This window comes from Diadema setosum, chromosome 15, assembly GCF_964275005.1.
Source record: "Diadema setosum chromosome 15, eeDiaSeto1, whole genome shotgun sequence".
NCBI classification, from domain to species: domain Eukaryota; kingdom Metazoa; phylum Echinodermata; class Echinoidea; order Diadematoida; family Diadematidae; genus Diadema; species Diadema setosum.
The window spans coordinates 4012096-4036091 of record NC_092699.1 but is presented as its reverse complement, the minus strand read 5'-3'; the positions used below and the strand labels follow the sequence as shown (position 1 = coordinate 4036091).

At 37.4% G+C, this 23996-nt stretch overlaps 2 protein-coding genes across 2 annotated transcripts in view; both read left to right on the top strand.

Moving 5' to 3' along the window:
* LOC140239181 (uncharacterized) overlaps positions 1-8089 on the top strand; it is a 54390-nt gene extending 46301 nt beyond the window's left edge. The window contains exons 15-19 of the mRNA XM_072319063.1: positions 2448-2615; positions 3391-3558; positions 4855-5022; positions 7130-7297; positions 8078-8089. Of these exons, the coding sequence (XP_072175164.1) occupies positions 2448-2615; positions 3391-3558; positions 4855-5022; positions 7130-7297; positions 8078-8089 (684 nt within the window). The remainder of the gene's footprint in view (positions 1-2447; positions 2616-3390; positions 3559-4854; positions 5023-7129; positions 7298-8077) is intronic.
* A 1338-nt stretch (positions 8090-9427) lies between these two features.
* LOC140239297 (uncharacterized) lies at positions 9428-22957 on the top strand. The gene is made up of 7 exons (XM_072319173.1): positions 9428-9517; positions 10275-10442; positions 14757-14864; positions 17178-17225; positions 18786-19141; positions 19939-20036; positions 22863-22957. Exons 1-7 carry the CDS (start codon positions 9428-9430, stop codon positions 22889-22891), a joined length of 897 nt encoding a protein of 298 aa, XP_072175274.1. The 3' UTR covers positions 22892-22957.
* The last annotated feature ends 1039 nt before the right edge of the window (positions 22958-23996 follow it).

Below are 23996 nucleotides of genomic sequence, written 5' to 3'. Positions count from 1 at the left end.
ATGTTACATTTTACAATCCCAAAACTGCCGTTCTTAGCCATATTTTTTTCGCTTTGGAAATTATGGGAGGGGGCGCACCGGGTGGAACTGCCGGCAATTACTGACAGCAACATCAGGTGAATTGCATAACGATTAAATGCGAGCGAGCTTGAAAATTTTACATTTTACAATACAAAAACTGCCGTTCTTAGCCATATTTTTTCGCTTTGGAAATTAAAGGGGGTGGGATGGAGCGCATGCCACCGGGCGCAACTGCTGGATTTTACTGGTAGCAACATCAGGTGAATTGCATAACGATTCAGTGCGAGCGAGCTTGAAAATTTTTGACATTTTACAGTAGGAAAACTGCCGTTTGTAGCTATATTTTTTCGCTTTGGAAATTAGGGGGGCGCACCGGTCGCAACTGCAGACAATTACTGGCAGTAACATCAGGGGAATTGCATAAAGATTAAATGCGAGCGAGCTTGAAAAATTTGACATTTTGCAGTCCAAAAACTGCCGTTTGAAGCTATATCTTTTGTGCTTTCGAAATTAAGGGGGGCGCGCCGGGCGCAACTGCTGGCAATTACTGGTATGCAGCAATATCAGAAGAATTTAAATGCGAGCGAGCGGAGCGAGCGAGCTTGAAAATTTGAACATTTTACAATCCAAAAACTGTCATTTGTAGCTATGCTTTTTCGCTTTGGAAATGAAGAGGGGGCGGGGGGGGGGGGGACGCCCGGTGGGCCCCTCCCCCTGGATCCGTCACTGGTAGTCAAGGGTGTCGGTTTATGTTCATGACTGGGGGGAGGTATGACCAGCGAGGTGGCGTCGAAGTGACCAAGCATTGGAAGGATGTCCAAAATCTATCTAAACACTGTATAGAATACACTTGTACAAGTAGATATGTATAAAATCAGTGCTGCCAGAACCAGGGGTGCGAATTGTTTTTGCCCACGGTTTTCTTTTCTTTTTTTTTTGTCCCCGATGCAAAAAAAAGAAAAAAGAAAAGTAGATTAAAAAAAAAATCATAATTACTTAGGGTCCGGCGTTGAGCTCGCTCGCAGACTTAAGGTTTGTTTGTTTGTTTGTTTGTTTGTTTGTTTGTTTGTTTGTTTGTTTTTGGGGGGGTTTTTTGGTTTTTTGTTTGTTTGGTTTTTTTTTTTTTGGGTCTGAAGGGGGGTGCGTTCGCACCCAACGCACCCGACGTGGTGACGCCCATGAGATGATATTCAACTGTATGCTACAGGAAAACAAGGGGATTGGCCAATGATTATTCCAAAACTGGAGGAATGTTTGCGTGCAATAGCTGATTGGTCTTCAGTAAACAGCCTCTCAATCAATGAAGAAAAAACTGAATTGCTTCATATATGTTCACGTTTCAGGAAAAGGAGTTTGCTTCCTCCGATAACTTTCAATGAGTTTATTCTTCGTCCTGCTAGATGTGCACGCAATTTAGGGGTTCTTTTTGATGATCAACTGACTTTGATTGATCATATTAACAGTATATGTCGTACAGCGTCATTTGGACTACATAGAATTGGTTCAATTAGACGTTATCTTGATCAATGTGCGACTGAACGGCTTATACATGCTTTTGTAATGAGTAGAATTGATAATTGTAATGGATTGTTATATGGTTTGTCAGATTCAATGTTAGGTAGACTGCAGCGAATTCAAAATTCAGCTGCAAGATTGGTTACCCAAACTCACACATATGACTCTATTTCTTCAATATTACACAAGTTGCGCTGGTTGCCAGTCAAAGATAGGTTAGTTTATAAGTTACTTGTAATTGCATATAAATGTCAACATCAGTTAGCTCCTCATTATTTGCAACAGCTCCTCCAAGAATATCAACCTTCCAGACAACTTGGCTCAAGCACCAAACAATTGTTAAAACCGGTTAATGTATCGACTAAGTCATGCGGTCAACGATCATTTCAATATTCAATGCCTCAACTTTGGAATCAGCTCCCCAATGATATCAGAGAATGTTCATCATTAGATCAGTTCAAATCTTTATTGAAGTCTCATTTGTTTGTAAAGTAACCATTGTTCTGTAAATTGTTTAATGATGTGTTTTAAGTTGCTATGTAATTTTCTATTTTGTATTGAGTGTTCTTACACATGTATAATCTGTCTTTTCTCATTTCTAAAAGCGCTTAGAGACTTGAATGTAATTTGCGCTCTATAAAAATGGTTTATTATTATTATTATTATTATAACTGGAGAGTGGAGGAAGAAAGGAGAGAACGGGTTGAAGTGGATGAACAAACGGGAAATCAAATCTTTAAGAAAAGATGGGCAAGATTATTACATATCTTGTAAACAATAAGGAGGATTTTTAAAGCTGATACGTTTATGTTTGGTAAGCCAGTGAGGGAATAGGAGAACTGGAGTAATGTGGTCATATCTTCTTGTAATGGTCATGATTAATGTATTTCTCATATTATGTTGTTGCAAAGCTTCAATCAATAGAACACTGGGAAGGACCTGCCATCTCCCCCGCTGCATCAGAGGCTTACGCCAAGAGTATCTGCACCATGCCAAACCTTGAGACGTTAAGGCTTGTCAATGTCAAGATAGCAGACGATTTCTTTTTTGCCCTTGATACATCAGCAGCAGGAGCAAAGGTTTGTTCTTTCTTTGCTTGATTTCCAATGACTGGGAAATATTCCTGCAATATAAAACACACACAAACAAAAAGAAACAAAAGAACAAACACAGGCATGACTGACATGCAAAACGATGTTTTCGCCCTGTTGGATTATAAAGAATAGTTTGTTTCTCTAAATGCATTACCATGTTACACAGTCTTAGGAAAGTACTAGATATGTAGATACTAGATAAGAAATGACACTAAAGTTCATTTCTTGTATGGTGCGTAATACTGATGTTTCTAAGGGCATTCATCCGGAAAAAAAAAAATGAGCTAAGGTACAGCATTATGTGCATATGATATAACAGCAGCAGCAACAACAACAACGACAACAACAAAGTTAGGATTGAGTAAACAGATAAGTTTTCAACGATGGTTTGAACTTGTGAACACTTACATTACGAATATAGATAGGAAGTTTATTGCAAAGAGATGGGGAAATAACAGAAAAAGCCCTATCACCGTAGTCGCTGCGGGTAGGTGCAGGGACCACGTGATAACTGGAGAGTGGAGGAAGAAAGGAGAGAACGGGTTGAAGTGGATGAGCAGAAAGAAAATCAAATCTTTAAGACAAGATGGACAAGATTATTACATAAAAAATGATTTTGTAAACAATAAGGATGATTTTAAAGCTAATACGTTTATGTATGGGGAGCCAGTGAGGGAATTGGAGAACTAGAGTAATGTGGTCATATCTTTCTGTAAGGGTCATATCATTAATGTATTCCTTATATTATGTTGCTGCAAAGCTTCAATCAATAGTACACCAGGAGGGACCTGACATCTCCCCTGCTGCATCAGAGTCTTACGCCAAGAGTATCTGCACCATGCCAAACCTTAAGACGTTAGAGCTTGTCAATGTGAAGATAGCAGACGATTTCTTTCTTGCGCTCCGTACATCAGCAGCAGGAGCGAAGGTATATGCATCTTCTTTGCTTCATTTGGTTTCCAATGCATGGTAAACCTTCCTGCAATAAAAAAAACAACACAAATCAAACAAACAAACAAACAAACACGTGATTGAGATACTAAACGATGTTTTCGGCGTGTTGAACTAAGAGGAATAGTTTGTTTCTTTCCATGTTACATCGTCTTAGCAAAGTATTACCATGTTTATCGTTTTCACCTTTCTACGCATGTGACAGGTTGATATGGGACACAATCACGTAATGCGAATGAGATGAAGGGATATAAAGAAAACCCGCTTTGTCCGTCTTCCATCATTAAGATGAATATTTATAACCTTTTTTTTTTTTTTGGTTAATTATTATGTCTATTATATTGATTGTTTGTCTGAATTGTACAGCGCATATAGAAGTATGTGTTTTTGATCCGCTTTATGAATGTATCATGTATTATAAATGACAATAAAGTTGATTCCTTACATGGTACGTAATACTGATGTTTCTAAGCGCATTGATCCGGGGAAAAAAAAAAATGAGCTAAGGTACAGCATTATGTGCGTATGATATAACAACAGCAGCAACAACAACAACAAAATAAGGATTGAGTGAACAGATAAGTTTTCAACAATGGTTTGAACTTGTCAACACTGTCATTACGAATATATATGTACAGATAAGGAGTTCATTGCAAAGAGATGGGGAAATACCAGAAAAAGCCCTATCGAACAACTAAATAAACACGTGATTGAGATACTAAACGATATTTCGCCGTGTTGGACTAAAAAATAGTTTGTTTCTTTCCATGTTACATAGTCTTAGCAAAGTATTTAATGTTTATAGTTTTCACCTTTGTATACGTTTATGACAGGTTGATATGGGACACCATTATGTAATGCGAATGAGATGATAAAGGGATGGAAAGAAAACCCGCAATGATTAATTTTGAACTTGTCAGCACTTTCATTACGAATAAAGATAGGAAGTTTATTGCAAAGATATGGGGAAATAACAGAAAAAACCCTATCACCGTAGCCACTGCGGGTATAGGTGCGGGGACCACGTGATAACTGGAGAGTGGAGGAAGAACGGAGAGAACGGGTTGAAGTGGATGAGCAGAAGGGAAATCCAATCTTTAAGAAAAGATGGGCAAGATTATTATATATCTTGTAAACAATAAGGAGGATTTTAAAGCTAATACGTTTATGTATGGGGAGCCAGTGAGGGAATTGGAGAACTAGAGTAATGTGGTCATACCTTTTTGTAAGGGTCATATCATTAATGTATTCATTATATTATGTTGCTGCAAAGCTTCAATCAATAGTACACCAGGAGGGACCTGACATCTCCCCTGCTGCATCAGTGTCCTACGCCAAGAGTGTCTGCACCATGCCAAACCTTGAGACGTTAGAGCTTGTCAATGTGAAGATAGCAGACGATTTCTTTCTTGTCCTCATTACATCAGCAGCAGGAGCGAAGGTATATGCAGCTTCTTTGCTTCATTTTGTTTCCAGTGCATGGTAAAACTTCCTGCAATAAAAAAACAACAACACAAAAACAAAAAAACAAAAAAACAAACAAACCAATGATTGAGACACTAAACGATGTTTTCGCCGTGTTGGAGAAAGAAAGGTTCTTTCCATGTTACATAGTCTTGGCAAAGTATTTCATGCTTATAGCTTTCACCTTTTATACGTTTATGACAGGTGGATATAGGACACGATCATGTAATGCGAATGAAATGATAAAGGAATAGAAAGAAAACCTGTTTTTCCGTCTTCCATCATCAAGATGAATATTCATAACCCCCTTTTGTTAATTATTGTATGTATTAGATTGGTTGTTATACTTGTTATTCATTTGGTTGTTTGTATCTTGTATATGAATTGTACAGAGCATAATAAAAGAAGCGTGTGTTTTTGATGCGCTTTATGAATGTAGCATTTATTATTGATGACACTAAAGTTGATTCCTTATATAGCGCGTAATGCTGACGTTTCTAAGAGGTATAAAGTACCAGTATAAAGTACCAGCATCATGTGCATACGTATAACAATAGCAACAACAAGAACAACAAAATTAGGATTGAGTAAACAAATAAGTTTTCAACAATGGTTTGAACTTGGTCAACACCATCATTACGAATATAGATAGGGAGTTTATTGCAAAGAGATGGGGAAATGCTGTAGTAACCGAAAAAGCCCTATCACCGTATGTAGCAGCTGCGGGTATAGGTGCGGGGGCCACGTGATAACTGGAGACTGGAGGAAGAACGGAGAGAACGGGTTGAAGTGGATGAGCAGAAGGAAATCAGTCTTTAAGAAAAGATGGAGCAAGATTATTTCATGTCTTGTAAACAATAAGCAGAACTTTAAAGCTGATACGTTGATGTATGGGGAGCCAGTGGGGGGATTGGAGAACTGCATGGAGTAATGTGGTCATATCTTGTTGTAAGAATATCATTAATGTATTCCTTATATTTTGTTGCTGCAAAGCTTCAATCAATAACACACCTTTGCGGACCTGACATGTCCCCTGTTGTATCAGAGTCCTACCCCAAGAGTATCTGCACCATGCTAAACCTTCAGACGTTACACCTATACAAAGTCAAAATAGCAGATGTTTTTTTTTTTCTTGCCCTTGTTACATCAGCAGCAGGAGCGAAGGTAAATTCTTTACCTCATTTAGTTTCCAATGCATGGGAAACCTTCCTGCAATTAAAAAAGCAAGCAAGCAAACAAACACGTGATTGAGATACTAAACGATGTTTTCGCCATGTTGGACTAAAAAGAATACTAGTAGTTTGTTTCTTTCCATGTTGCATAGTTTTAGCATAGTATTTTATGTTTATAGTTTTCACCTTTCTACATTTATGACAGGTTGATATAGGACACGATCACGTAATGCAAATGAGATGATGAAGGGATGGAAAGAAAACCCGTTTTTTTTCCCGTTTTCCATCATGAAGATAAATATTCATAACCCTTTTTGTTAATTATTGTATGTATTAGATTGATTGTTATACTTGTTATTCATTTGTTTGTTTATATTTTGTATCTCCATTGTACAGCGCACATAAAAGCATGCGTTATTATAAGCTTTATGAATGTAGCATTTATTATTGATGACACTTAAGTTGATTCCTTAGCGCGTAATATTTAGGTTTCTACATATAAGTGCATTAATACAGAAAAAAAAAATGAGGACAGATACAGCACTATGTGCATATGATATAACAGCAACATCAACAACAACAATAACAAAATTAGGATTGAGTAAACAGATAAGTTTTCAACAATGGTTTAAACTTGGTCAACACCATCATTACGAATATAGATAGGGAGTTTATTGCAAAGAGATGGGGAAATACTGTAGTAACCGAAAAAGCCCTATCACCATTATGTAGCCGCTGCGGGTATAGGTATGCGGGGATCACGTGATAACTAGAGAGTGAAGGAAGAACGGAGAGAACGGGTTGAAGTGGATGAGCAGAAGGAAATCAAATCTTTAAGAAAATATGAGCAAGATTATTATATATTTATTTATTAATGGTCATATGGACGTATTCCTTTATGTTGCTACAAAGCTTCAATCAATACAACACAAGGAAGGACCTGCCATCTCCCCCACTGCATCAAAGAATTACGCCAAGAGTATCTGCACCATGCCAAGCCTTCAGAGGTTACAGCTTCACAATGTCAAGATAGCAGACAATTTCTTTTTTGCCCTTGATACATCAGCAGTAGGAGCAAAGGTATGTTCTTTCTTTGCTTTAATTGATTTCCCATGACTGGGAAATATTTCTGCAATATAAAAAAACACACACACAGAAAAACAAAAGAACAAACACAGGCATGACTGAGATGCAAAACAATGTTTTCGCCCTGTTGGATTATAAAGAATAGTTTGTTTCTCTAAATGCATTACCATGTTACACAGTCTTAGGAAAGTACTAGATAAATAGATACTATAGATATGTAATGACACTAAAGTTGATTTCTTATATGGTGCGTAATACTGATGTTTCTAAGGGCATTCATCCGGGGGGGGGGGGGGAAAGTGAGCTAAGGTACAGCATTATGTGCATATGATATAACAACAGCAGCAACAACAACAACAGCAAAGTTAGGCTTGAGTAAACAGATAAGTTTTCAACAATGATTTGAAGTTGTGAACACTTACATTACGAATATAGATAGGAATTTTATTGCAAAGAGATGGGGAAATAACAGAAAAGGCCCTATCACTGTAGTCGCTGCGGGTAGGTGCAGGGACTATGGTACATCGGCAGCAGGAGCGAAGGTATATGTATCTTCTTCATTTGGTTTTCAATGCATGGGAAACCTTCCTGCAATAAAAAAAAAAAAAACAGGAACACAAAACAAACAAACAAACAAACACGTGATTGAGATACTTAAACAATGTTTTCCGCGTATTGAACTAAAAAGAATAGTCTGTTTATTTCCATGTTACATAGTCTTAGCAGAGTATTACCATGTTTATCGTTTTCACCATTCTACGTATAATATGACAGGTTGATATCTGACATAATCACGTAATGCGAATGAGATGATGAAGGGATATAAAGAAAACCCGCTTTGTCCGTCTTCCATCATTAAGATGAATATTTATAAGCTTTTTTTGTGTTAATCATTATGTCTATAATATTGATTGTTTATCTGAATTATACAGCGCACATGGAAGTATGTGTTTTTGATCCGCTTTATGAATGTATCATGTATTATAAATGACAATAAAGTTGATTCCTTACATGGTACGTAATACTGATGTTTCTAAGCGCATTGATCCGGGAAAAAAATGAGCTAAGGTACAGCATTATGTGCGTATAATATAACAACAGCAGCAACAACAACAACAAAATAAGGATTGAGTTAACAGATGAGTTTTCAACAAGAATTTGATCTTGTCAACACTGTCATTACGAATATATATGAAGAGTTTGTTTGCAAAAACCGATAAGTCCATTTTTGAAGATTTTGAAGTACGATCTCTGTCATAAAGTACAAAATAATACATTTTTCTTTAAATCAAAAGAAGCAACATTTTTCTTATTATTCTCTTTATTTTTCTTGACCTTTAATCGCAAATATCTCCATTTGGCAAATATGGACTTATCGGTTTTTGCAAACAAGCTCTTCATGTAGATAGGGAGTTTATTGCAAAGAGATGGGGAAATACCAGAAAAAGCCCTATCGAACAACTAAATAAACACGTGATTGAGATACGATATTTCGCCGTGTTGGACTAAAAAAAAAATAGTTATTTTCTTTCCATGTTACATAGTCTTAGCAAAGTATTTCATGTTTATAATTTTCACCTTTATACGTTTATGACATAGGTTGATATGGGACACAATCACGTAATGCGAATGAGATGATAAAGGGATGGAAAGAAAACCCGCAATGATTAATTTTGAACTAGTCAGCACTTTCATTACGAATATAGATAGGGAGTTTATTGCAAAGATATGGGGAAATAACAGAAAAAAGCCATATTACCGTAGCCGCTGCGGCTATAGGTGCGGGGACCACGTGATAACTGGAGAGTGGAGAAAGAACGGTACGAGAGAGAACGGGTTGAAGTGGATGAGCAGAAGGGAAATCAAATTTTTAAGAAAAGATGGGCAAGATTATTACATATCTTGTACACAATAAGGAGGATTTTTTAAGCTGATACGTTTATGTATGGGGAGCCATTGAGGGAATTGGAGAAGTGGATTTATGTGGTCATATTTTTGTAATGGTCATATCATTAATGTATTCTTTTTTTTTATTTTGCGGCAAAGCTTCAATCAATAACACACCGTGCTGGACCTGACATCTCCCCTGCTGCATCAAAGGCTTACGCCAAGAGTATCTGCACCATGCCAAACCTTGAGACGTTAGAGCTTTTCGATGTCAAGATAGCAGACGATTTCTTTCTTGGCCTTGATACATCAGCAGCAGGAGCAAAGGTATGTTCTTTCTTTGCTTGATTTCCAATGACTGGGAAATATTTCTGCAATATAAAACACCCACACACAAAAAACAAACAAACAAAAGAACAAACACAGACATTACTGAGATGCAAAACGATGTTTTCGCCCTGTTGGATTATAAAGTATAATTTGTTTCTCTAAATGCATTGCCATATTACATAGTCTTAGGAAAGTACTAGATATGTATATACTAGATTAGTAATGACACTAAAGTTGATTCCTTGAATGGTGCGTAATACTGATGTTTTTAAAAAATGAGGTAAAGTACAGCATTATGTGCATATGATTTAACAACAGCAGCAATAACAACAACAAAATTAGAATTGAGTAAACAGATAAGTTTCCAACAATGATTTGAACTTGTGAACACTTACATTACGAATATAGATAGGAAGTTTATTGCACAGAGGTAGGGAAATAACAGAAAAAAAAAAAACATATTGCCGTAGCCGCTGCGGGTATAGTTTCGGGGGCCACGTGATAAGTGGAGAGTGGAGAAAGAACGGAGAGAACGGGTTGAAGTTGATGAGCAGAAGGAAATCAAATCTTTAAGAAAAGATGGGCAAGATTATTACAATATCTTGCAAACAATAAGGAGGATTTTTAAAGCTGATACGTTTATGTTTGGGGAGCCAGTGAGGGAATAGGAGAACTTGTCAGAGTAATGTGGTCATATCTTTTTGTAATGGTCATATCATTAATGTATTTCTTTTTTTTTTATTTTGCGGCAAAGCTTAAATCAATAACACACCGTGCTGGACCTGACATCTCCCCTGCTGCATCAAAGGCTTACGCCAAGAGTATCTGCACCATGCCAAACCTTGAGACGTTAGAGCTTTTCGATGTCAAGATAGCAGACGATTTCTTTCTTGGCCTTGATACATCAGCAGCAGGAGCAAAGGTATGTTCTTTCTTTGCTTGATTTCCAATGACTGGGAAATATTTCTGCAATATAAAACACCCACACACAAAAAACAAACAGACAAAAGAACAAACACAGACATTACTGAGATGCAAAACGATGTTTTCGCCCTGTTGGATTATAAAGAATAATTTGTTTCTCTAAATGCATTGCCATATTACATAGTCAAAGGCTTACGCCAAGAGTATCTGCACCATGCCAAACCTTGAGACGTTACAGCTTTACGATGTCAAGATAGCAGACGATTTCTTTCTTGCCCTTGTTACATCAGCAACAGGAGCAAAGGTATATGCATCTTCTTTGCTTTATTTGGTTTTCAATGCATGGGAAACCTTCCTGCAATAAAAACAAACAAACAAATAAACAAACTCGTAATTGAGATACTAACCAATGTTTTCGCCGTGTTGAGCTAAAAAGAAAAATCTGTTTCTTTCCATGTTACATAGTCTTAGCAAAGTATTTCATGTTTATAGTTTTCACCTTTATAGGTTTATGACAGGTTGATATGGGACACAATCACGTAATGCGAATGAGGTGACGAAGGGATGGAAAGAAAACCTGTTTTTCCGTCTTCCATCAAGATGAATATTCATAACCCCTTTTTGTTAATTATTGTATGTATTAGATTGATTGTTATACTTCTCATTCATTTGTTTGTTTATATTTTGCATCTCCATTTTACAACGCACATAAAAGCATGCGTTATGATAACTTTATGGATGTAGCATTTATTATTGATGACACTAAACTTGATTACTTATATAGCGCGTAATGCTGACGTTTCTAAGCGCATTAATCCGGAAAGAAATGAGGTAAGAAACATTATGAAGTGCATAATAACAATAGCAACAACAAGAACAACAAAATTAGGGTTGAGTAAACAGATTAGTTTTCAACAATGATTTGAACTTATCAACTTTTCCATTACGAATGTAAATAGGGAGTTTATTGCAAAGAGATGGGGAAATAACCAAAAAGCCCTATCACCGTAGCCGCTGCGGGTATAGGTGCGGGGACCACGTGATAACTGGAGAGTGAGGAAGAACGGAGAGAACGGGTTGAAGTGGATGAGCAGAAGGAAATTATAACATATCTAGTAAACAATAAGGAGGATTTTAAAGCAGATACGTTGATGTATAGGGAGCCAGTGGGGGGATTGGAGAACTAGAGTAATGTGGTCATATCTTTTTGTATGGGTCATATCCTTAATGTATTGCTTATATTTTGTTGCTGCAAAGCTTCAATCAATAACGCACCATGATGGACCTGACATCTCCCCTGCTGCATCAGAGTCCTACGTCAAGAGTATCTGCATCATGCCAAACCTTAAAGGGAAGATAAACCCCAAGAACAATGTGGATTGGGTGAAAGCAGCAACATTAGTAGAACACATCAGTGAAAGTTTGAAGAAAATCGGACAATCGATGCAAAAGTTATGAATTTTTAAAGTTTTGATGTTGGAACCGCTGGATGAGGAGACTACTAGAGGTTATGACGTATGAGTGGACAACAATACCAAGAAAATATAAAGAAAATCCTGCAAAAATCCATTTTTCATGAAAATTACAAATTCCATCAACTTGATATTGATATATGTTAAGGGTAGCAATTATTCCCCCTGCTTTCTGAAAGCGGTTGGTCCATTGTTTTTTCATAATTCTAGAAATTCTAGATTTTTTGTGGAATGTCCTTTATATTTTCTTTGTATTGTTGTCCACTCATACGTCATATCCTCTAGTAGTCTCCTCATTGCCCCCCCCCCCTTCAGTCTTTCGAGCCACCAAAATAGCCCAGTCTTTTTAGGGTAGTAAGACGTTAGAGCTTGTCAATGTCAAGATAGCAGACGATTTCTTTCTTGCCCTTGTTACATCAGCTGCGGGAACGAATGTATCTTCTTTTCTTCATTTGGTTTCCAATTCATGGGAAATCTTCCTGCAATTTAAAAAAAACGAACAAACAAACAAACTCGTGATTGAGATACTAAACGATGTTTTCGCCGTGTTGGACTAAAAAGAATAGTTTGTTTCTTTCCATGTAACATAGTCTTAGCAAAGTATTTCGTATTTATAGTTTTCACCTTTATACGTTTGAGATAGGTTAATATGGGACACGATTACGTAATGCGAATGAGATGATAAAGGGATGGAAAGAAAACCTGCTGTTTCCGTCCGCCATCATTAAGATGAGTATTTATAACCCCTTTGTGTTAATAAGAGCATGTACTAGATTGATTGTAATACTTGCTATTCATTTGTTTGTTTTGTATTTTGTATCTGAATTGTACAGCGCATATAGAAGTGTGTATTTTGATGCGCTTGTTGCTGCAAAGATCCAATCAATAGATCACTTTTTGGGACATGACTTCTCACCTGCTGCATCAGAGGCTTACGCCAAAAGTATCTGGACCATGCCAAACCTTGAGACGTTAAAGCTTCAAGGTGTCCAGATAGCAGACGATTTCTTTCTTACCCTCTTGACATCGTCAGCAGGAGCGAATATATCTTCTTTGCTACATTTAGGTTCCAATGCATGGGAAATCTTCCTGCAAATTTAAAAAACAAACAAATACGTGATTGAGATACTAAACGATGTTTTCTCCGTGTTGGACTTAAAAGAATAGTCTTGCTTTAATTAATTTCCAATGACTGGGAAATATTTCTGCAATATAAAACACACACACACAGAAAAACAAAAGAACAAACAATCGCATGACTGAGATGCAAAACGATGTTTTCGCCCTGTTGAATTACGAAGAATAATTTGTTTCTCTAAATGCATTGCCATATTACATTAGGAAAGTACTAGATAAGTAGATACTAGATTAGTAATGACACTAAAGTTGATTTCTTGAATGGTGCGTAATACTGATGTTTTTAAGCGCAATAATCCGGGGAAAAAATGAGGTAAGCCTTGGCTTGAGGTACAGCATTATGTGCATAAGAATAACAACAGCAGTAACAACAACAACAAAATTAGAATTGAGTAAAACAGATAAGTTTCCAACAATGATTTGAACTTGTGAACACTTAATTACGAATGTAGATAGGAAGTTTATTGCAAAGAGGTAGGGAAATAACAGAAAAAAAAAAAGCCATATTGCCGTAGCCGCTGCGGGTAGTGGTGCGGGAACCACGTGATAACTGGAATGTGGAGAAAGAACGGAGAGAACGGGTTGAAGTTGATGAGCAGAAGGAAATCAAATCTTTAAGAAAAGATGGGCAAGATTATTACATATCTTGCAAACAATAAGGAGGATTTTTAAAGCTGATACGTTTGGGTTTGGGGAGCCAGTGAGGGAATAGGAGAACTTGTCAGAGTAATGTGGTCATATCTTTTTGTAATGGTCATATCATTAATTTATTCCTTATATTATTTTGCTGCAAAGCTTCAATCAATAACACACCAGGAGGGACCTGACATCTCCCCTGCTGCATCAGAGTCTTACGCCAAGAGTATCTGCACCATGCCAGATTTATACTCTTTCATATTTTATAGGAGGTTTCTTATTATCTCAAAAAACAATCATCGAAAAAACGTTGGGAACCTCTAGACCCATCTCAGCCAAAAGTGTATCACCCATCTCATAGTCTACGCAATATATTTAACTCTCAGGGATGAAGGGAAGCTAATGACAGTAAAGAGTATTGTTTGTTATCACTACTCTCACGAAATTTTCTGCATTCGTCCTGCAGCAGCATGAGAGGCATGGTTGTCTCATTTTTTTTTTTTATTTACTTCGGCTCATTTCTTTCAAACGTTTTTCCTAGTTTTCAAAACAGCTGTATCATAGACAATGACGTTGGATGAGGTAGCAAGTCATTATTGTGTGTTTGTTTGTTTGTTTTTGTTTTTGTTTTTTGCCTTAAAAGCCCACTGCCCCCAGAATTAAGTGTTAAAAATGTTCGTACTCTCCTCTTGCAATCTCTAACCAAATATGTGCATTTCTGTCGGAATCAAAAGGATATATTAATCTTTTCCCATAATATCATTTTTCTTCCTCATATATTTCTGCAAAGCTCCAGTCAATTAGCCACTGTGGCGAACGTAACACTTCCCCTGCTTTTTAGAATAAAACATAAAATGAGACAAATATTAAAGACTTATTCAGTTGTACTGTTGTTTTTTTTTCAAGTGCAAAGGAAAATGCCAGAATATGAGTAAAATGTAAAGTATCATCTGTGGAATTATCAAGCACCACAAAGTGCCAAATTACTTTCCTATTATGTAATCGAGATTTTACTGGCAGTAACTTCTTACACGATCAGCACTACATCGATTTTAATCCTTAATTAGATCCAGCGAATGGAACTGCTCGGAGCTTCCATGTCGGCTAGTATTCTTCACTCCGTTTTACATCTACCATGTCTGAGTTCCCTTACTGTTCGAGATGTTAGGAACGAGGTAAGTTTGAAGAAATTTTACAAGGAAATCGGGTTTGCTTCAGCCCGTGAGATCCATCTGTAGTGATATATTCGTCGGATCTTTTGTGACTGTAGCTGGACTGGCAATGTTACTTTTACATGTACATAATTTATTATAGCTTTATGAACAAAATTCATTTTCCAAGTACTTCTTCTTCTCTTCTTCTTCTTCTTCTTCTTTCCGTCTGGTACAGTCCGCCGCTGGCGTATTATCGTACCTTATGCCTGTCAAGTGCCGAATGCCCAGTATGCAGTGCCGAATGCCCAGTATGCAGTTGAAAATCCTCTACAATTTTGTATGTGCAGCTAAAAACAAAACAGAAACTCATCGGAGCTTTATGCGCTGCAACTTCTTCTTAAAGATTTCGAAGGAGGTGCAGCTACATTTGTACTTCACCTCTACTTCACTGTCTTGTACTTCAACTGTGGAGGAAAATGACTATCCTGCTCACTCTTAAATGTTCTTTTGAATTTTGCATGAACCAATAATTTACTGGGTGAAGATGTTCACAATTTAAAAGACCTTGAAGCTTGAACTTTGTATATACATTGTATATACATTCTTTTGTGTTATACTTTACGCACCTTCATTTCTGTTATCAAAAAAGTAATATTCATATCTTTTTTGTCGAAAAATGAAATAAAACATTGAATTGAATTGAATTGAATTGAATTGAATTGAATTGAACTTTGAATGAGTACTCTCCCAAAAGCGAAGACGCTGTCCTGGAGAGGGCTGTGCTGTGCGGTGTGCTATAGCATGTGCCTGTGGTGACGTGAGCTCAGGTGCATCTATATACAGGTGGAGGTGCTCGGTGCGGGTGTGCCTCTCATTACAGCATCTTAAGAGTAGGGGGCGGCGCCATCTGTCTAATGACAGGGAGGGCTGCACTCCTAAAGGTCATCAAAGTACCTGATGTTACTACTTTGGCAGGGAGAGTGTTCCAAATTCTTATGGCTCTGGGGTAAAAACTGTAGAGGTGGCAGTTGACGCTGGAGTATGGTTGGAGATATGACGGGTTGTGGTTCCTTGTGTTATTTTGTGCTATCCTGATTTCTTCTGGCATGGCTATGTTGACAAAACCATAGTGGATCTTATACAACATCTCGCTTTGATGGAGGATGCGACGATGCTGTAGTGTATCCCTGCCGAGAGAAGAGAGCATAGAGGTGACACTGGATTCCCTTGAGTAATCATGGAACACGAACCTGGCTGCTTGGCGCTGGATGTTTTCTCAAATCTGGCTGTCTTTCTGGGTATGTGGGTTCTAGGTGCAGGTTGCGTACTCAAGCTGAGGTCTGACTAGTTGGTTGTATGCAGCTACTTTCACCTTCTTGTCACATTTGCCTAGAGTTCTCCGAATGATACCAAGGGTTCTGGAGGCCTTTGCCTGGGTTTTCTGTGTGTGTACACCCCAACTCAGGTCATCGGTAATTGTTACACCTAGGTATTTGTAGGATTGAATGCTTCCCAACGGATTGAATGCTACTAAATCAGTACCAAGACGCGCGTCTAGTCTTGTCTGAGTAATTGTACACAATACCCTGGCACTATTGACAGAATCATGCAAGTATATTTGCTGCCCACCATACTTCACTTTCGACACTGATAGGTGCAAGAGAGTATTATCAAAATTAATGTAGTTTACTAAGCTAGATTCTGTGATTTTCCCAAGAAGGGGTATAGCGAAATAGATTCATACTTAGCCATCGCCAAGAAGGCCACTCAAGCTAGTTTGATACAGCAGTGATATTCATGTGTGCTTTGTTGTATAATGTAATAGTCTTTACTACTTAAATACTTCAGCGTATGGTATTTCAGCATCAGTTTACTTGAAGGTTAGCTGTTTTCTGTAAAAGTGCATGAATTAAAGTGGGGGTCGAAATTAACGTTTATATTATATATGAATGATTGGTTCAGATAATGAGATTCAAGTGGCAATGCTATTCCTTATTGCCTGATTATGTTATTTTTCCTCATTTTTTTTTTTTTTTTTTTTGCTACTGCAATGGTAATGTAAGGAGATGTTCGTCAACCTACCACCCCACTCGGTAACTGTTCATATATCTCGTTCTCTTTCCTCTTATTTGTCTCTTCCTTTCCCTGCTCCATCTCCACCTTTTCCCTAAACAAAGTTGTTGCTCAATCTATCAGGTATGGCAACACTGTTTATAATATTTTGATTGTCTAGTTGTGATAAAATCAACATTTATATACTTTAGCTGACGGTATTTTAATTTGATTGCTGTTAATGTGAGAACAATGATTCTGCTACTTTAATTTGAACTTCAGATTTCCATGTCACGTCTTGGAAGCAACAAGGAAAAAGCTGATGATGAGGTTTGTTCTAGAATTTTCTCTCTTTCTCTTCTTCCTTAAAAACGACAACTAGAATCTTGCATGCACTTTTCCAAAACTGACTTTATCTACGTATATCAATGCTGCTCCCATGCGCCTTAACAAAGATCAGGAAAATAGATGTGTTTACCTTTGACTTTTAACAAATATAAATACTGTGATGAAGGCAATATACTGTAATTAGTGAGGAAGAAAGGAATCATTTTTCTTTTGTGATCACCATCCATATAACACTGGTGTGCAAAGGGTGAGATGAATATAGAGCAGGAACAGACAGTCATTACAAGGAATTCAATGACTATTACTACCCATTAAATACATACGTAAATATGTGTTTGAAAGATTGTATGTGCACTTCGTACAGAAGTATTTATGACGGGAAATGCAGGATGTCTGGATTGTATGAATGTTCCATTTTTGCTATTCAAGCACAGCGCTGAGAATAAAAGAGTTTGCAAATACATGTATTATCACATTGTAGAATTCTATGGGGACCTGAATGATTTGTTATTCATAGTATTTGAAACATGAGTGTCCATTTCGTGATCATTTGCGGATATACTTGCGAAATTCCTCAATAAGGGAATGAGAAGGTCAGGTTAGGAAGGATTGGTAACGTGGTATCCCCACTTTCATAACTTATACTTTTCATACTTTTTCTTTTATAAAAATGATAAACAGTTCACTGTTAGGTCGTCCTCCAACGTTTTCTGTGAATCTCATTTGATTTGCAGGTAATTATTAAGGATAGGCAAAAACTACGTAGCCAGTTATTTGTCATACTACACTCTTCCTAGTTACAATGTAAGATTTCAATGACATTGGGCTGCAGCTGAAAAATGTTGTTATTTGGGCACTTTATGTCTACAGTATCTAGACTTACTGAAAAAAAAAAGCGGAGGAGGATATGTAGATATAGCAAGCCAAATAAAGTTCTCTCTTGAATTGAATGTTATATGTTATTAACATATCTGTGTATTTCTTTGTGCGTGTTTAAAAGATGTTATAACACCAAAGCATGTCTACTGCATTGATAGATGAGCGACCAAACAGAATAAAGCAGGATTGATAGAGTGAGAAAATAATGATCGGTGATGCCTCTCATACAATCCACATGTATCACTGTTAGGATGGTGAAGATAACTGGCATTTTGTATAATATACATGTTTTTGTAGACCGTAATTTGCTTTGTGTTCCAATGACTATTTAAGCACTGTGGGTAAGGGTTGTAATTTCTTGTCATTTTTACTTCGAGGTGTAGACACAAACAATTGTGACATAAGTTTTATGAGAGCATGCAATTTTGTTTGCGTCGCATCGAATTGATACGATTCGAATATATAAATAGGCTAGGGATGTTTGCAATGCTTACATTGTTTTCTTCACATTTTCTTTGAAATGACAAAATTCACGACTACAAATGTATACAATTCAAAAAATCGTTCTAACTGTCATCTCATTATGAGACCTGTGACTAAAGCAGCAGTGAGTGCATGTAAACACATCCATTCTTCTCACCTTTTTTCCTTACTTTTCTTCAGAGTGGCTTTGTGAGGAGTCCTATCGTTCATCTTGGTGGAGATCTCAAATCCCTCTCACTGCTCAAACAGCTAAATGTGGTCTCCCTGTGCCCCAATGTGGAGAAGGTCTCTGTTTACGTAAATCATAAAAGCTCTTCCTCATACATAGACAATGCGTGGCCGCTGTATACTCACAACTTGGAGCTCAACCTGAAGGGTGACATATCAAAGTTTGTAAGCGACGATCATTTACGCCAGCCCTTACTCGCACCACCTGCAGTAACTAGGCTGTCTGTGACGGACGAGGAAGTGGGCAATGAAGAAGCCAAGAAGTTGATCAGATCTCTGAGCTCTTACCCTCATCTCAAGCATGTATCGTACGTTTTAATAAAACCTAGTATCTCAAGCTTACATTCATGCACTTTATTCACTTGACTTCAACTGTAACTACTTTCCATCCCACAGAAGGGTGAAATGAAATACAGAGCATGCATAACGCAAAAGATATCAATTTGTCAATTTCCAAGAAATTTGTATACACGATATAGCTTTGTTAAAGTTGTTTTCCTCAAACTATTTATACATTTGCTCAAACTTGCTTCGTTGGATACCACTTGTGTATGATAGATATCGATTCCCCTTTTGAAGTCTGATCTGAAAATTAAGCACAAATTTTATATGTTATTATGTTCCAGAGAATTCTGTCTTACTTAATTTTGAATGGAGTACGTCACTTTCTGTGGAGGAATGACCAAGGGAATAGGATATAAAAAGTCAGAATTAGTATTACATTCTAACATATCTTTTATGTAGTAAGGAAACTACAGAGAAATCGCGATGCTGCATGTGTTCCTTCAAATAGGGTTCCTTTAATCAAGACCCATGTAGCTGGAAAGGTGTGAACTTTTGTTTGTTTCTTTGGAAAGAGACTGGTCTTCGCCTTAGAAAAGTTGTTATCAGGCAAGACAAGAGCATACATGAACGAGAGAGAGATCGCCAATGAATATTGATGTAGGTACATGTATGTGATGTATAGTCTTATGGAGCAGTTAAACGAGAACATCAATAATGACTCGCCGGCTAGATACTGTTTGCCTTATCATAAATACCCAGCATCACTCGAATCAATTTACACATTGCTTTTGTTGTTGTTTCTTTGTTTGTCTTATTTCAGGCTGATCAGGTGTAATACCTCAGTGGATCTTGACCCATTCTGCAGAGAAGTCAACGCAGAAGGGAGGCTTCTCATTTCAGTTGAGCACGGAAAACCAAGTATGCATCCCTGATATGCTAATGTGTATATAAAAAAGGTAATCCAACTTTGGATGGCTATCATTTCATACGTGTCAGCTATGGAGAGCATAATGTTGATTGTGAGGAAAAAGGAAGTCTTCCTCTTTCCATTGGTACCTTACTATGTTGACAAATGTCATGCATGACGAGCACATGACCTTTAAAGCCAATAATGACAAATTGCTCTTTTTCCAAGTTTGAGTGCCACATGAAGAAACAATGCAAGTTTCACTGAATGGATGAGATCTGTCAATGAAAGTTACCAAGTAAACAGGCTTGCCTGTCCGAATGCAGGTTTGTGTTTTAAGTGTTCCTTCTAGCATGTTTTTATTTTTGTGGTCCACAACCTTTAACATGGCCACCTGTCCAATAACGTTGTTGCTCCCACTTAGGCCACACAACACAGTCCATTTTTCTCTGTTCATATTCAACTTATACCTTGCAGCACAAACCATGTCTTAGATATGAAGAGAGATAATGGATAATGAGTTAGCCTTTGTGAGAGTGACCAAGTTATCTATAACGGTGGCCATGTTGGAGGTTATGGACCATAAAAGGTTAGAACAACCCCAAACACAAATCTGCATTCATACAGGCCGGTCTGTTATTTTGGTCACTTTTATTGACAAATCTCATCTATTCATCAATGAGACTTCATTATTCCTTCATGTGACACTCAAACTTGGAAAAGTGCAATTTGTCATTGTTGTCTCTAAAGTTCATGTGCTCAATCACTCAAGGCATTTGTCAACATAACCAGGTAAGAGGAAGACTTCTTCTTTCTTCACAACCACCACTGCACTCTCGATTGGTGACAATTATGAAATGGCAGCCCTCCAAAGCTGGGTGATTTTTTTTTCTATACGCTCTGTAGATGTAGTATTATACCAAATGCAGTTCTGTGCGATCTGTATTTATCATCATCTTCGAACTATTTTTCCCCATCATATCTGCGTCCTTCAGGCAAACTGATTTAGATATTCACAAAACCACTCCCCTAAATGTGAATGTGTATGCATACAATTGAAGACCTGAATAATATAAGAACGACCCAAGTGCAATGTTGGTCAAATTCAATTTGACAGGGGGAAATTGTACATAGTTTATGCATGGATTCAATGTGTGTATGAATGATAAAACCTAATTACCCCCGGAAGTGCCTGAAATGAATGAGTGAAATCTTACATGAATGTAAGAATGACCAAAGTCCAGGACTTGTGTCATTTTGACATTCATATTATAGCGCCCTCTCTCATCGCTTTCCTCATCTCATATAGCAGCCTATCCTGTATAAGATGATTCAAAGAACGACCCAAGTCCATCGCACGAAATGACCTCTCCACAATTAATGTAAATGTTAATTGTCATAATGATATATGCTCCAATTTGTATATACAATGTTGCCTTCCTATCACAGTTGAATAGCATATTATTGGACAAATAGAAAAGATATGAAGTCTTTGTAAGTTTACTTGAAATGGCCTTCCATGAACATGGGTCGTTCTTATATTCAGATACTCAATTACATGTTTGTTTGTGTATGTGCATGTGTGTACTCGGACATACAGTAAAAAAAAAAAGAGCACAAAGTGTTTTAGTCATGACATGTGCCAGCTAAACTTTGGTCTATTTGAGGATTTTTTTTAACGTGTTGTCACAAAAATTCATAGGAAGCTTTATGCAAATTATTTTTTCTTTCAATGTCTTCTGTAACTGCTGAGTAGAAAGTGTCAGCATAGATATTGATAAAGGAGTCAGACTTCAGGATATAATGACTCAGGTGCTTTGCATCTAATGTTGATATCGCAGACTATCATCACCATGTAATGCAGTACTGCATCAGAAAAATACAGGTGCAAGTAGGATATCAAACAAGTTTAGAATATTTATGTGTTTGCTTTATGCTAAATTCTAACGTAACCAAGCGAATCCTTGTGTGTGTGTGTGTGTGTGTGTGTGTGTGTGTGTGTGTGTGTGTGAGTGTGTGTGTGTGAGTGTGTGAGTGTGTGTGTGTGCGCGCGCGCCCGCTAGAAATCATTCTGGGGCCCGTTTCATAAACTTGTCATCAGTGACAAGTTGTCATAGATGTGACAAGCTACTGAAATCCTTGCATCTGATTGGCTGAGAGCACATTTGTCATAGAAATGTGGCAGTTGTCACAGGGCCCCAGGGCTCACCATCAGGTTTAGGTATGATCTATGAAGCATCCACATAAAGACAATTTGTAAAAATCCCTGAATGCCCTCAGTAGATCATAGGTTCTCAAAGAAGACTTAATTCTTTCCCCCTGCAGACCATATTTTGAATTTCTTTGTATTGCCCGTTTATTCAGCCCTTGGGTTCATCAGTCTCTAATTTTAACCCCAATGCAAATTCTGCTAATAAGATTGCTAGACAAAAAATTATGGAGATTGTGGGTGAAATTATATACAATATTGTGCTCCAATCTCAGATATAATTCACGGTAAGAAATCAGAGATGAAAGACAGCTATACAGGGGCGGATCCAGGCATTGCGTAAAGGGGGTGGGGGTTGGGGGCGCAAACAGTTTTATCTGACATTGTCTGATGCTACATCCAGGTTTCATTTCATTTTTTTTTCTTTTTATTTTTGTTGTTTTAACAACAAACACAGAGGTGGAACGTGCCAGGTGCGCCCCTATGGATCCGCCACTGGCTACAAATTGTATGCAGACTTTTAAGTCTGTTTGTTTGTTTGTTTGTTGTTGTTTTTTATAGATGTGCATACTGTTATATGTTGGAACACCTCTAATCATTTTCATTTTGCTTGCATACAAACTTTCAGAGCCCACGAGGCGGTGGTGGAAATGGTAAAATTCAACGATGTAGACAGAATCTCGTCACGGACATTGCTGTATCGGACAGACGTTCTACAGCTGCTCTAAGTGAACATTGGTAATACACCAGCTTGTGACAATCCTGCATCCGATGTTGGCCAGAATCTTTTATTTCTTTATTGCTTTTGAGTATTATTATATCCTAAGATGTAAAGATATTCTTTGTAATGTATGTGCTATCATTGTGTGCATAATCAGTTGTTTTATGGAAATTTTCGTTGCCCAGTGTAATTGTTATCAATTGTGGTTTTATATGTTTACAGTCAATCATTTGTTGACGATGTGTCTCATGTCGGTAAAAAAAGCAAAGAAAACAAAAATGTGCTCAAAACAACTTATATGGTGGATGTGATGGTTTGATGTTGATTTATTCAAACCAAGACAAATCAAGACTCTGTGTTCGGCTTTTCTGCAATGGTGTTTGACTTGGTTCCAGGATATTGCCACCGCTGTGCTTGCTTTGAACACAGAAGCAGATCTGACCTCTGACCTATGTAAATTATCAGAACTCTTGTTGTTGTTTCATTCTCCTATAGGTGAAAGTATAATCCCTGTTTCATAATGTGTGTTGAGCATGAGAATGAATATAATGGTTACTTGGAATGTGTCAGGGCCGGCGGAACCGGGGACCGGGTAGATGAAGAAACCCGGAAGTGGGAATAGAAAGTTGTGCTACAGGTTTTTTTTTTTTTTTTTTTTTTTTTTTTTTTTTTTTTTTTGTGCTCTTTTTTTTTTCTTCTTAGCTGATGAAACCTGGAAGTGACATCAGAAATGATAAACTGCTCTCCCCCCCCCCACACACACACGCAAGCACTTACAAAATAAAAAGAAAAACGTGGCGCTGGCCGTGTATGTTAATAGTGTCATATGTTTTCAGGGGAAAATGATTTCAGACATTCTTGAGACAACTGAGAATTTGATAATCCCACAATTTCCAGTAACATGCAACTGTACAGGATCTTTTTTTACGTTGTATTTATTATTTTCTTTTCTGTTTAGTCACACATTATGGAGGTTTGTACAGCTTTTAAAATGAAGAAATGAAAAATAAAAGCCCAATTTATCATTGTAAATCAACACAT

Bases quoted from the DNA above. Each gene is read 5' to 3' on its own strand.
- LOC140239297 (XM_072319173.1), top strand. From the start codon at position 9,428: ATGCCAAACCTTGAGACGTTAGAGCTTTTCGATGTCAAGATAGCAGAC. The intron at 9,518-10,274 runs GTATGTTCTTTC...TTTGCGGCAAAG, and splicing joins CATCAGCAGCAGGAGCAAAG to CTTAAATCAATAACACACCG. The intron at 17,226-18,785 runs GTTTGTTCTAGA...ACTTTTCTTCAG, and splicing joins AGGAAAAAGCTGATGATGAG to AGTGGCTTTGTGAGGAGTCC.